We start from the raw sequence: 14646 nt of genomic DNA on the forward strand, positions 1-14646 counted from the left end.
CTCGATTGGTGGCTGCATATGTGAAGCGACATAACATTGATATTTGTATGCTCAGGATACGCACCTGGTGGCGACCGCGGTGGGCAGAATGAAAGTTGGGTGGGTTGGCGAGGCTCACTGCTCCACGTACTCTGGTTATGCTCGTGGAGTTGCAATTTTAATTCGCAAGGGGTTGCAGTGGCGCACGCGAGAAGTTATCGTAGATCCAAATGGCAGACATGTTTTACTGAACGGTACTCGACAGGGCCTGTCGTCTTGTGGCAGTGTATGGACCAAACGTTGATGACCCAAAGTTCTTCCTGGTGCTGTGGTGTCTCGTGGAGTCTCTGGGTGCTGGGGCAGTGATCTGGGGAGGTGATTTCAAAGTGATCTTGGATGCTCGAATGGATCGCGAGAGTGTGGCCAGGGTGCAGCATGTCTCTGCGGCAAAGTCTTTGGCAGCAGTGATGAGGAGTGGCGCGCTGGTGGACTTGTGGCAACGGAAGCATGCAGACGTGAGAGAGGGAACGTGTCTGAATTATGTCCATGGCAGTTGGTCCCGAATAGATCGTTGGCTGGGTACCAGAGATGTGGAGGTTTGGACGAGAGCGGTGGATCATCTCCCCCGCACATTATCGGACCAGTCGCCGGTTAGGCTGGAGTTAGTGATACCTAGTGAGCTGCATCAGACGATTATGTGGCGGTTACCCAGTGGGGTGCTCCGGGATGAGATCTTTCGGAAGGAAGTGCGTGAGGCGATACAGCTATTTTTTGCTGAGAATCGCGAATCTGTGGGATCTGCGGGTATCTTATGGGAGGCATTTAAGGTTGTTATTCGAGGAGTGTGTCTATCGAAGCAACACGGCATCTTGAAGGTCATGCGACGGGAGATGACTGATATCGAGGGAAGGCTTATAGAGTTGGAGAGACGATTGGCTACTAGTTGGTCAAGAGAGGTCCTTGCCGAGATTCGGCGTGAGGTGTCCCTATATGAGGAGGCCTCCCTGAGAGAGATCTGTTTTTCCGGGAGACATGCACAGGCTCGTCGGTATGGGGAGGGTGAGAGAGCGGGACGAACACTTGCAGATATGCTTTGCAGGCCCTGGGCCAGTAATTATGTTACAGAGGTTGTTGACGATGGGGGTGGAAGGTTCGAATGGTGTCATGCAGGTGTTTACAGAATATTTTACATGGCTTTATGCGGCCCCGGAGGGCCTGAGTGAGGAGGCTGCACAGACATATTTTGTGGATATTGTGCTTGTATGGTATGAAGAGGCACAAAGGGCGTATTTGGATGAACCGTTCACTGTGGAGGAGGTAGCAACGGCGATACGTGGTTTACCTGGCGATAAGTCCCCGGGCGTGGACGGCCTGACTCCAGCGTTTTATAAAGAATATGTGGACATTCTTGCCCTGTGCCTGTTGGAGGTGTATGCGGAGTCCCTGGAGGCTGGGTCGCTGCCGGCCTTGCTCCAAGAGGCTTTGTTAGTAACGGTTCTGAAGCCTGGGAAAGACCCGACCCGATGTGACTCGTACCGACCCCTCTCTATGATGAACATTGATAATAAAATCCTGGCAAAGATGATAGCGGCGCACCTGCAGCCCCTTCTTTCTAGGTTGGTGCTACCGGATCAGTCGGGATTTGTTCCCGGGAGGTCTACGTGTCACAACTTGCGCACTTTTTTTTCAGTGGCGGTCTCTTTGGGGGCTGAAGATAATGTGACTGTGGTATTTCTCGATGCCGCCAAGGCTTTTGACTCCCTGGCCTGGGATTATATGTTTGCACTTTTAGGCCGAGTGGGACTCAGCGTACGTTTCGTGAATTGGATTCGACTGTTGTATACTCTCCCAACTGCCAGGTTGCGTCTTAAGGGATGTTTGTCGGCTCCATTCCCGATAGCGCGCGGTACACGCCAGGGGTGCCCGCTGTCCCCCCTCCTTTTTGCAGCAGCTATGGAGCCTCTGGCAGCGGGGTTGCAACAGAAATGTAATGATAGAGGCTTACAGTTTCGACAGCGACCTGTTCTGATATCTTTGTATGCTGATGACATTGCACTGTACGTGTGGAACCCTGGTCAGAATCTGGATATTTTATTGGATGAAGTCGTGCGCTTTGGCACCTTTTCTGGTATCACTATTAATTGGTCGAAATCGATGGTTCTGCCTCTGACCCCTAGTGAGATGCGATTTGATTCTCGATACCCTCTGGTTTGGGCGGAAGGGCCGGTGCGTTATTTGGGTATGCAGCTGAGCCGTGATGTTGACACACTACGACAGGCTAATTACGGTGCTGCACTGTCGTGGCTGGAGGAAAAGGTTGACATCTGGCACGCTCTGCCGCTCTCGCTAATTGGGCGTATTGCCATTGCAAAGATGGTGGTGCTAGCTAAGTTCTTGTATTTGTTTGTGAATCTTCCCCTTCCGCTCGCAAGGGGCTACCTACGACATCTGCGCTCTGCGCTAATTCGTTTGGCGTGGGCGGGACGCCAGCCGCGCATTTCCTGGGAGAGACTGTCACTGCCGTTTGAATTGGGCGGGCTTGCTGCTCCGGATCTGGAGCTATATTACTAGTGTGCACAGACGCACTTCGCGTATTATTGGCTGAATCCGATTTGCTACTTGCCGCATCTGGCGCCTGAGAGTGACTCCGTGTGGCCGGATGGCTTAATGCGCGTACTTGGAAGCCGGGTGCAGTCCCGAGTTAAGGGAATGGACACGGTGGCATGTACAATGAGAGCGTGGGGGGCGTTGATGCAGCGTTCTGGGGTTACTGCTCCTTTTGCTCCTTCGCTGCCCGTCATGGCGGTTGCTGATGCTCGGTTGTTTCCGAGATGGCGGGGTGCGCGGTTTTCTCCAGGATGCCGGCTTGACTGAGCAGGGAGAATGGCTGGTGGATGGTCATCTGCTTGGCGTCTCTGAGGCTCTGGTTGGCTGTAATGGTACGGCGAGGCAGCGCCTTACACTCTTCTGGTCCGTGCTTTGTTGCGAGACCGATTCCTTATTCCGGCCGGAGCCCTATCGGAGTTTCGAGTTCTGGAGGTGCTTTGCGGCACGCGGACCCCGGGCAAGCTGGTTACTGTTGGAAAATGGGTTATTGGTAAGGGCAGGTAGGTACCTACACTTAGCAATAGGCCACTAACCTCCACTAAGGTCCAGTTAGGTCTCAGTAAATTAACCCCAGCTCAACCCTTGGTAGCTTGGCAACGAGCGTCATGGCTTAACTTAGAAGACAGAGTGTAAAGCATTCAAATATCACAAAACAGTATTCAAATAAAACACAGGAAACAGTGTAAAAATCCAAAACCAATTTATTAAAATAGATTATATTTTTATCTTTAAAATGACACCAAAACGAATAAAATCGGATAAGGGGAACCGGAGATGTGAGTTTTTAAAGAATTATTATTTTTTAGCGCCTAGAAACAAAAAGCGCCAATCGGGTCATCTGGTTGCACCTCGACCGGGGCAAAGTCAAAGTTTAAGGCCGACCGCGATGGAGCCCTGCTCGGCTACAGGCCGCGGGAGGCCTCGGTTAAAAGTTTAACTTCACACTTAGGGGGTCATTCCTACCCTGGCGGTCCGAGACCGGCAGGGTAGGGGACGGAGGAAGCACCGCCAACAGGCTGCCGGTGCTTCTGGGGCTATTCTGACCACGGCGGTAACGCCGCGGTCAAAAAAGGGAAGCCGCCGGTTTCCCGCCGGTTTCCCGCCGGTTTCCCGCTGCCCCTGTGAATCCTCCACGGCGGCGCTGCAAGCAGCGCCGCCATGGGGATTCCGACCCCCTTCCCTCCAGCCTGGTTCTGGCGGTTTTCACCGCCAGAACCAGGCTGGCGGGAACGGGTGTCGTGGGGCCCCTGGGGCCCCTGCAGTGCCCATGCCACTGGCACGGGCACTGCAGAGGCCCCCTAACAGGGCCCCACATTGATTTTCAGTGTCTGCTTGGCAGACACTGAAAATCGCGACGGGTGCAACTGCACCCGTCGCACACCAGCAACTCCGCCGGCTCCATTCGGAGCCGGCTTCCTCATTTCTGGTGCTTTCCCGCTGAGCGGGCGGGCGGCCTTTTGGCGGTCGCCCGCCAGCCCAGCGGGAAAGTCAGAATGACCGCTGCGGTCTTTTGACCGCGGTACGGTCTTCTGCCGGTTCCCACTTGGCGGGCGGCGACCGCCGCCCGCCAAAGTAGGAATGAGGGCCTTAGTCTTTTTTTCAAAGATTTTCTTCAGCGGGACGAACCTGCTAGTCCAATCCGACCTCCTGGAGCCCTTCTCCGGATACGCGATGCTGGAATCCTCGGTGGAGATTTTTACCTTCGGACTTAGTCTCTTTTTCTGAGATTTTTCTTTACCAGGATGAACCAGCAAATCAGGCTGGGTCGCGGTTGAGGCAAGCCGGCTAGAGTTGCTGCGGCAGGGCGGTCCCTCTAAGGAGCTTTTTTTCAAAAGTTGTCCAAACTTCTGGGGCTTATCCCAGATGTCCTTTTAAGGTTCTTTTGGGGTCCACAGCTCACCCCAAGGGTCCAGAAGTTCTGAGATGGTCCTTGGGGGGTGCGGACTACAACTCCCAGAATGCACCTGGCGCAAACTCCTTTTTGGCCACTGGACAGTGGTCAGCTGGTCGCTTTCTTCAGGAGTTGGTGCAGGGGACTCTGGATAGCAATTTTTCACCTGTAGCAAACAGGGAGTCCCTCCTTGAACCAGTTGAAGCCAGGCAAAGTCCTTCTTGTGGTGAAGCCCAAGTGTGCAGCTGGTGCAGTCGTTCTGAGTGCAGGTTCCAGGTGCAGGCCAGGGGTCTAGCAGGGCAGTCCTTCTTCTCCTTTGGTTCTTCCTTGTTGGAATCTGATGGGGATCTGAGGTGTGGGTGCAGGTCTGCCAGTTTTATCCTTGCTCTTGGGTGAAAAGCAGGGGGGTCCTGGTTCTCCAATCAGGTGCAGGGTCCTTCCCCCTGTGATGACCACTTCCTCGGAAGTGTGGCAAAAATCAATCCCAGGAGGCAACATTCTCTAAAAATCCATCATGGCTGAATCTGATTTTTGGAGGTTACATCTGGCTAAGCCCACCCAGTGGTGTGGCTAAAAATCATAAACACACCCCTCTCCTAATCTAATCAAGGGGGCACCTAGTTGTCTGGGGTTGCAGGATGTGGGGGTGTTGCTGGTTGCTCCAAATGTCCTTCTCTGCCTTTGAAGACCAGTTTGGCAGCCCTCCCCCTTCCTGCCTCACCATCTGCTGAGGGGAGATTCCCTCCCACAGGCACATTCCTTTGTGTGAAGCCAGGCCACTTCACACCTCATCAAGGCAGCTTGGCCAACCTACTAGAGCTGGCCAATCAGAGCACAGCAGCAAAAACAATGCAGGGCTGAAATGGGCAACTTTTCAGGTAAAGTTTAAAACTCTTTACCTGAACAAGTGATATTAAATCCCACAACTGGAAGTTGTGGGATTTATTACAACAATTAATTTGATACCAAATTCTTGGTATGCATCATTTAAGGAGACTTTAAAAATTAAAATAAAGTCTCCCCATTCTAGCCTATGAAGGCCATTTACTACAATGAGGGAAAAATGAATTTGGCTGTTTTTACCTCACCAGGGCTTATAAAACTATTTTTATAAAGTCCCTGCTTATAGTTACATGGTACCCAGCCCTAGGGGCACATATGGCACATCTTTGGGGTGACTTATATGTAAAAATAAGGCAGTTTGAGACTTTGGAACTACTTTTAATTCCAAAGTCGAATTTGCATATATCTTTAATTTAAAAGCAGCCAGCCAGGCAGGCCTGCCTTTAAAATGACACTGGGCACCTCAGCAGTCCACCTATGGGTGCACTACCTATGCTGTGGTCCCTAAACCTACATGCCCTACCATATACTAGGGACTTATAGGTAGGTTAACTTAGCCAATTATAATTAGCCTAATTTGCATATCCATTTTACACAGAGCACTGGCCCTGGGACTGGTAAGCAGTACCCAGAGCACAGCCAAGAGTCAGTAACCACCAGTACCTGTCCAAAAAGTGTGGGGGTGACCAGGGCAAAAAGGAGGACTTTCCTACAGTTACCAAGCTGTATAATTGTATGCAAGAGCAGAGAGGTAGCTCTGGGGAGTCCTCCAGGATTGCTTGGGAGAGAGATGTGGGAGAGCCCATTACAGAGGCAATGTGGTGCGGCTGCTGTGCACATATGAGAGTGCTGTCCCTGAATTATAGGTTGCGTCTGCTGCACTTTAAGTTTTTGCACTGACTGTATCATACACCCAAGGGGCTCCACTCTATGGGCTTGCGTTTGGATGCGTGCTGTGCTCGTTGTCGGGCGCCAGATGCGGGTTTCTTGCATCTGGCGTGGGAGTGTGCGGAAGTCCACGATTTTTGGGTAGAGGTTTCGCAAGTGATTGCTGAAATGGTCGATTTGGAGATGCCCATTTCCCCCAGGGATGTGTGGATGAGATCCAGGGGCTGCACAGACGTCTGGTGGGCCTGCCCCTGTTGCTGGCCATGCGTAGGGTTGCCATGTGCTGGGGTAGGAGGGGGGCACCGCGTAAGTCTGAATGATTGCGAGACGCTGCCTTCTGCCATGACCAGCTGATGGTCTTTTGGGAACTCATGCCTGAGGGGTCTCGTCCTAAGGATATCTGGGCCCCGTTAAATGAATATCTGGCTACCCGAAGTATGTAAGTGATGCGATTGGTGATGCCCACACGAGAGGCTCATCCCCCCTTAGACTTGGTATGATCTTGTGCCGTTGAGATAGGCTTGCACGGATTGTTCAAATGCTCCACCTACCTTTCTGTTTGTTGTTCTTTCTGTTGTTTTGCCCCTCTGCTATGTTCTGTTGAGTCTTCTGCTGATTATGACTTGCCCCCTGCACTGGCGCGGTGGACTATGCCGTTTGACAGCCAGTGAGGTGGTTTGGAGAAGTGCCCCTTGATACTGATGCTCACTGTGAGATATGTTTATTGATTTTCTCTTGCTGTTTGGGACAATGCTGTGGATGAAAGGGATTATAGCATTATTTCATTTATTGCTAAGACGAGGAGACCCGTTTGTGTTAATGTACGTTATTTGTATATGGCAAAATTCAATAAAAAAAAAAAGAATATGCCAATCATGGAGAAACCAATCACCAATATACTTTAGACAGAGAGCATATGCACTTCAGCACTGGTCAGCAGTGGTAAAGTACTCAGAGTATGAAAGCCAACAAAAGCTAGTCAGACAAAAATTAGGAGGAGGGAGGCACAAAGTTTGGGGATAATCCTGGAAAAAGGGTCAGTTCCAACAGCATTGATCGCAGTGAGGAGGCATATTGGGATGCAGGCGAGGAAATCAGATGCATCCCAAAGGGCACTTATCATTCACCTTTTCTTCTTCTGATGAAAATAATTTCAATCTCAGTTAGAGAAATTTGATTACAAATCTCAATGAAAGCCCATAAACCTATGATCTCAACATGTTATCCTGCCAAACACCAGGTTTTTGCTTATAAAAGCTTGTCTTCTTGAGTGGCCTTTAAGATGGATAATTCTCTCAATAATATTTGTTTTGTAGAAACTGTGTCTACAGATTATTACAGGATTATTGGTAATTTTTGGAGGGGTGGACCTAACTTCTGCAGAGTCTTGGATTCAGTATTTTTTAATTGCATTAAAACCTTCTCAGTGGGTACAGCAAGATTATGTGTATTTATTTCCCTAAGGCAGTTGTCCGAGAAATACCTTGGGTTGATCTTCACAATGATTAGGAAGTGGGGTGGGCCCACCTGAGTGCCTGTGAGCTACAATGTGCAAAAGGTGTTGGTGTCTCCAGTCCTGGTCAATTCACTGAGTTCAGAATAATTAGGCCCATATTTATGAAAAGTTTGCCCCACCTTTGTGTCCTTTTTTTAAACGCAAAAGCAGTGCAAACCTACTGCCATATTTATATTTTGACGCTAGACCCATCTAGCATTAAAATATCTGAGTTAGCGTAATTTTTTGGGAGCGCCAACCCACCTTGCATCATTTTGTGACACTGATATGCAAGGTAAGCGTTCCCTTCTAAAAAATGACGCTAGCCCTCTAGTGTCATATTTACTGCCCAAAGCGAAAAACGACTCACATGAACAAATCGGTCTAAAAAAATGGCACAAAGTCCGATTTGCATCAAATTGTAATGCCTGGTTTTAACGCCTGATCAGACCAGGAGTTAAAATGAGACACACACACCACAACTCAGGGAAAACACACAGAAGAAGCATTGGCCACCTCCTGGACAACATGGAACTGTTAATGCTCCAGTTTGGCACATGCCGCTGATGACAGCATTGACAACATGTCCCTTCAGCACCACCACAGCAACCCCAAACATCACCACAGCAGCCACAAAGGCAGCGCAGCAGGAGGGAGAGGATATTTTCCGCCAAAGCATAACCATCCTTGGGCTCAGGAAACAAGATGTTATCAGATCCTACCATCTTAAGTGGGAGTCCATTGTATGCCTGCTGCACAACATAGAGCCAGACATCACTGCAAGGGTGGAAACTCCAACTAATATACCACCTATGAGCAAACTCCTCACAGTCCTCCATATACTGGCATCAGGATCATTCCAGACAACGGGTAGACAAGTGGCTGGCATCTCCCATTCATCCTTATTGGCCTTCCTACCAACGTTTCTGGATGCAATCATCTGCCTCAAACCCACCACATCTGCTTCCCCAACACCCAGCAACTGTAGCAGGAGACCAAACAAGGTTTCTATGAAACTGCTGGGTTCCCGCAGGTGCTGGGTGCAATGTACTGCACTCATGTCCAACTTATACCACTTCTGCAACGGAATACCTCTACAGGAACTGCAAACACACCCATTCCAAAAATGTGGAGGTCAATGTGGACCACTGTGGGGTTTTCACAAACATCCTAGCCAAATATCCCGGCAGCGTCCATGATGCCTACATATTCTGGCATTCCACCATCAACAAGCATTTCCAGGATGGGCAATATGGCAATGGCCTACTCGTAGATAAGCCACCATTCCAACCAGTACACAGAAAACACACCAACCTTGTAGGACAAACAAGACATACATTACACTCAACACACTTGGGCAGGTGAACACAGATGTACAGACAACAACACATATGCCACATGACACACTACACCACATTCATTGCACATTGCACAAACACACAAACGTTTGTACATAATGGAGCCACAACTTGACTGACACACCACGTGAAGGACAGGTGGAACTATAGGGGTCATTACAACCCCAGCGGTCGGTGGTAATATGGCGGTAAGTACTGACAGCAGGCTGGCGGTACTTACCGCCATATTATGACATTTTGACATTGGTGGGCTGGCTGAAGCCAACCCGCCAATGTACAACTCCGAACGCCATGGTGGTAACAGCTGCCAGGCTGGAGATATACATCTCCAGCCCGGCGGCTGTCTCTGTACCGCCTGTGGGATTATGACCCCGCCTACTGCCATGGTTTTTGTGGCTTCCTAACCGCCATGAAAACCATGGCGGTAGGCACTATCAGTGACAGGCAATTCCTTCCCTGTCACTGATAGGGGTCTCCCCTGTTTCCCTCTCCAGTTACCCCCTCCCCATGCATCTCCAAAGACCCACCCCCAGCCCCTACATTTACAGCCCCCTTGACACACTCACACATACACACACCTTTTTCACACAAACATACACGCATGCATACATCCACTCACACACACCCGCACACACTTTCAAACATGCATGCACACACGCATTCACAAAACACAACATACACACACTCACACCTCCATACATGCACACTAGCATCCAACACGCAACACACACCCGCATCCACACACATACAAACATACACACACCACCACACACACACACAACACCCCCCCAACCCCCTCCCCTGTTGGAGACCCGGCTTACCTGTGTGCAGAGGGTCCTCCGGCAGGAGACAGGACGGGGCGCTGCTCCCACCAGCAGCGTCCGCCAGCAGAACACCACCAGGCCTTATTATGGGTCATAATATGGCTGGTGGAGGTCTACTGGCATGGCTCTGCTGGTGGCAGCAGCGCCACCTTTCCGCCATCCGCCGGCACGGCCACAGACAAATTTCCGCCATCGTTCTGGTGTAAATCCTGCTGTAGTCATAATACGGCGGACGGTCTTTTGGCATCCGTTGCCGCAGCAGTAAGCGGTTTTTTACCACCAGTATCAAAATGAGGGCTTATGTCCCATTTGCATACAGAAGCTGGGCCCAAACTACCACAAGTGTCCACTGGTTAACAACTAAATGCTCATCCTACGCACATAACACCAAACAATGAATAGCTCAGACATGTGAGTGCCATAGGCCATGTCAATGTAAAGAAAGTTACACATAGGCAAAGCCCCATGTTTGACATGATGTCTAAGCCTCTGGTGGCACCAATATCAAATGCCACAAAAGTGTTGGCATGATCAACTACATATCACCTACACATACCTGACGTACCTGTAGTGAGCACCATCACCAGTCTGCTGCATTGTGCCGCACACCAGCCATGAAAAACCATGGGGCAGATAACGAGAAGTGTTGCAGCACTTAGTTTAGTGCCACTTCACATGCATAGCCCCTGTGACATGGTATGTAAATCTGGGTGCACTGTCAGCCCTCCCAACAAAATCCATGCATTCCTGTTATGCGTCCAACATTTTGATGCAAATGGCAATATCCAATACTCCACTATGCCAAAAATATGATGCCTGGCCCCTGCACGCCAAACTCAACTCCACAGCCTTGTCAGGCTTAATAGGAAGGAATACCACGCATGACCGTCATGCATCAAAAATTTCGACGCATAAGCAAATACTACTAACTTTGCTAAGGAAAAAATGACACCTGGCCCCTGTGTGTCAATCACAAACCTTGAGGCCTTGTCAGCCTCAATGGGGGAAAATCAAAGAATGGCCGTCATCCATAAAAAAAACAGCACATATCAGAAAACATGAAGCACAGGCCCAGGAAATGATTAAAAATGACTTCCTGGCTTTATACACGGTACAGTGCATTCACTTTCACTTCACAGTGTTTTTGTCTGTGAATGTGTGAAGGTGTGTGGAGATGGTGCTGGTGGAGGATTGGTTTTGTTTGAGAGTTTTGTGCTGTGTCCTGTTGCTGTTGTGTGCTTTTTGTATTTTTCCTCAGCCTTTTGTAGCGTTTTTGTCCGGTAATTTATTATTGTATTGTGGGGTATTTGTCCAGGGGTAGGATATTTTGTTGGGGGTAAATGGGGTTAGGTGAGGTAGTTTGTTAATTGTTTTTTGGGGTGTTCATATATTTGCATTTTGTACATACTGTATAATGTCAGGGAAAGGGAGGGCAACCAAGATGGTAGCTGATGAACTGGGAGGGTTCATTTGGTTGATGCAGCATTACCTTCCCATGATGCTTGTTTTGGGTGGCTGCGTAATCCAGGGCTACCCCACAGAGGTAAGGAAGCTGCGGTGGGCAAGGTGCCCTACTAACTGAGCAGAATATTTGGAGTAGTCTGCACTGACGACCAGTTGAAGCAATGTTGGGCTGACCTGGTAGCACCGGAGCAGGAGCTACTGTATCACCTGGGGATACAGATTGTTGGACCAGTTGGTAAGTACCCCATGTGTGACCAATGAGATGACGTCATCTGAGTTAGGATATGAACATCATGTCTGATGCTATGTTGAGGATGGTGTATGAGTTGATTTTTGCACAAGTGCCAATGTGTACAGCTATGGAACATTGGGTGTTAGGAATAGGAAAACATCCTTATTTGCATGTGCATGACAGGCGGACATAAGGTTGAGTTAAGCATGTTTTGGCAAGGGTCAGGACAGGTTTATGTGGGCCACATTTAAGAGCCCCTAGCGCCACCTTAGTGCTGCCATTGTGAAATTTACAAATGACACCAAGCCAGAGCTGAAGGGCCATTTTTCCTGCACCATATTAAGAAAGTGGTGCAATGCATGCATAGCGTCACTTTGTTGAGCCTTGCACAACACGATGGCTGTGCTAGGCTTCATGTATGGGGGAGGCTTCCCTTGTAAGAGGGGCAACATAAATGGGCAGGGAATAACGTTATGTATCCTAGGGCCAATCTTTCCACCACTTTGAATGCCTGCTCAGAGCAGGCTTTAAAAGGGGGCATACCTTTATATATGATGGTCCCCTGTGACTCTGCAGGAGTAGTGCTAATGTTTTGGTGCCACTTCTGCTGAGTAATTATTTTGCAAATATATTTAATGACACAATTGCCCCCCCTACGCTGCGGCATTGTGCGCCGTACATTACATTTGGCGCACACATGGTGGGAACAAGGGGAGTGCCAAGGGGCGAAAGGACAGTTGTGAGGCACTGCTTGCAGCACCACTTTCCTTAAATCAGCCTCTTTGTGTCTTTGGCCAAAGGCATTTAGGGGAGCTTAGCTAGGCACTGAGTCCAGACTACTTGCACATTCCTCTTTGTGTACATTGTGGATCACATACACCTCATAATGTTATAAAATCTGACTCACATGTGTAGATTTTCTACCACAGGTCTGCCCCGTTTTACAGACAGTATGGGGCAGGCCTGCAACTGGGGCAGCACATTACTCTGTAGTCAGCACCAACGCAGGAATACTTGATCCACAGTGCAAGTGTGTCTATGTTGAGGGGAGTGTAAATGCGCATGTGGTATCCTTTCCTGGCCATATATGGTCTACTATGGTGAAAATGGCTGCCCGCAAAGTATTGGCAAGACATCTGTAATGCAGGAAGGGACAACTACGTGAACATGAGGAAACTGCCATGGCATTTTAGCTCTAGTGTGTGTGCCTTGGCACACATATTAGTGACAAGAAACAAGGATGTATCAATGTATTCCTCAACACTTTGTTATGCTCAAACCACCCCTGGGCAGGTGTTAGATTTTTTGACGCTAATAATGACTAAGGTGTCATCAACATCTAGGGAAGGATTACAAGCAATGGGTGTTACAATAGGGCAGTCATGTCAACAACCATTACATGCCCCTCTGATGCAGAATACTGTATCATGCTGCCCCATATGGACATAGAGGTGTATTGCTAATAAACAGCTGCATGACAAATCCATGTGCAGATGGTGCGGGGAAATGCACCACAGGAGCTTCAGGGAAACTGATGCTTTGGTGGTGCCGGGGTCTCCATTATCTGGCCCTTCATCTCCCAGACAGATTATAAGTGTTTGGCAGTTGTTCTGACCTACCACTAAGTTGACTTGCTTACTCAGCTTAACAAGTTGAATGTGAAACTGTTGTCCATGCAAAGAAATGTCCACTTTTCACTAAGTACTTTTTTCCTGTCATGTATTGCAGGTGGGCCTCCACCATACACCACTGAAGAAGTGTCTCGATTTGAAGACCCCAATGTTGCAAGTAAGTGTCATTGTGTGCGTCACATGTGTCATTCCTGGGTGTTGTGTAAGAGGGCCCGATGTGTGCAATGCAATGATGAAATGTAATGTGTGACCAATGAGATGACGTCATCTGAGTTAGGATATGAACATCATGTCTGATGCTATGTTGAGGATGGTGTATGAGTTGATTTTTGCACAAGTACCAATGTGTACAGCTATGGAACATTGGGTGTTAGGAATAGGAAAACATGCCCACATTCTCATTGATGTCAATCATGATGTATGTCTGTGCTGCTGTTTATCTGATTAGCATGCCTGTTGCCATCATATATGTCACTGCACTTTTAACAGCACTGTGTGCCAGACGTAGCTTTCAGTTACTCAGGAAATGGTACAGATGATGTACATGTTTAGAGGACTCTAGGGGGCTTACGTAGGAGACACTTGCAACACCTGTGCCTCACTACACTTCAGATTTTGAGTGAAGCAGCGGTCATGAAAGGAGCCTTGTTGGGCTGGCCACCGTTCAGTTGAGTGCTCAATGAGAACACAACTCTGCTCAAGCAGGTTGTGGGACATGTCTATGGTATAAGGCATGCTAGATGTGTGCAGATTTACGAACATGGTCTACTCCTCATGATATTTGTGAGTGATCTTGGTCACATCACGTGTGCATAGAATGTGAATGTAGAGTGTGTACCTGGTATATAGGATATGACTGACATTCATGCGCACATGTTGGTCAATATATGGGAATACTGTAACTGCAGCCAGTGTACTGCCAATCTTACTGTGCCCATTAGGGCACTCATACAACCATCACGTGTATGCCGCATTACCCAATTTGCACAAAATAGCAGAGGGTAGCGGGCCATAGGTACCAATTCTGTAGACAACATAGATGTACTGTTCATGCTTTGACAAAACTATATGGGCACTAATCATGAACTGTACATATGGGCCCACTGTGAGCAATGGTGTGCCCACTTGTAACAGATGCGCTGAGCTGGTATTAATCCAAGGACACATGAATGATACTTTGCCAAACCTTAGAATTGCCATTGGGAAGTTTCCTTTCCCCCTATCAGATGACCCCCATCATGCATCCATGATTTCTGGCCAAGGCTTGATGTAGCACCAGGGGTGTCAAAATGGTGGATTGCATACATTACGCCACGTATTTACAATGGCACAGGGATTCTGGAATTGTAGGGCCACTTGATCCTCACTAGTCTGATGACACAAATGTTGAGCAAGGATGCAGTAGTTCACTTACCTTTCGGCCCTGATGGTCAA

At 48.8% G+C, this 14646-nt stretch overlaps 1 protein-coding gene across 1 annotated transcript in view; it reads left to right on the forward strand.

Moving 5' to 3' along the window:
• Positions 1-14646, forward strand: part of MARCO (macrophage receptor with collagenous structure) — a 202095-nt gene that overhangs the window by 186842 nt on the left and 607 nt on the right. Inside the window, exon 13 of the mRNA XM_069224337.1 lies at positions 13310-13369. Within this exon, the coding sequence (XP_069080438.1) occupies positions 13310-13369 (60 nt within the window). The remainder of the gene's footprint in view (positions 1-13309; positions 13370-14646) is intronic.

The sequence above is a fragment of the Pleurodeles waltl genome, chromosome 3_1 (assembly GCF_031143425.1).
Source record: "Pleurodeles waltl isolate 20211129_DDA chromosome 3_1, aPleWal1.hap1.20221129, whole genome shotgun sequence".
Lineage (NCBI taxonomy): Eukaryota > Metazoa > Chordata > Amphibia > Caudata > Salamandridae > Pleurodeles > Pleurodeles waltl.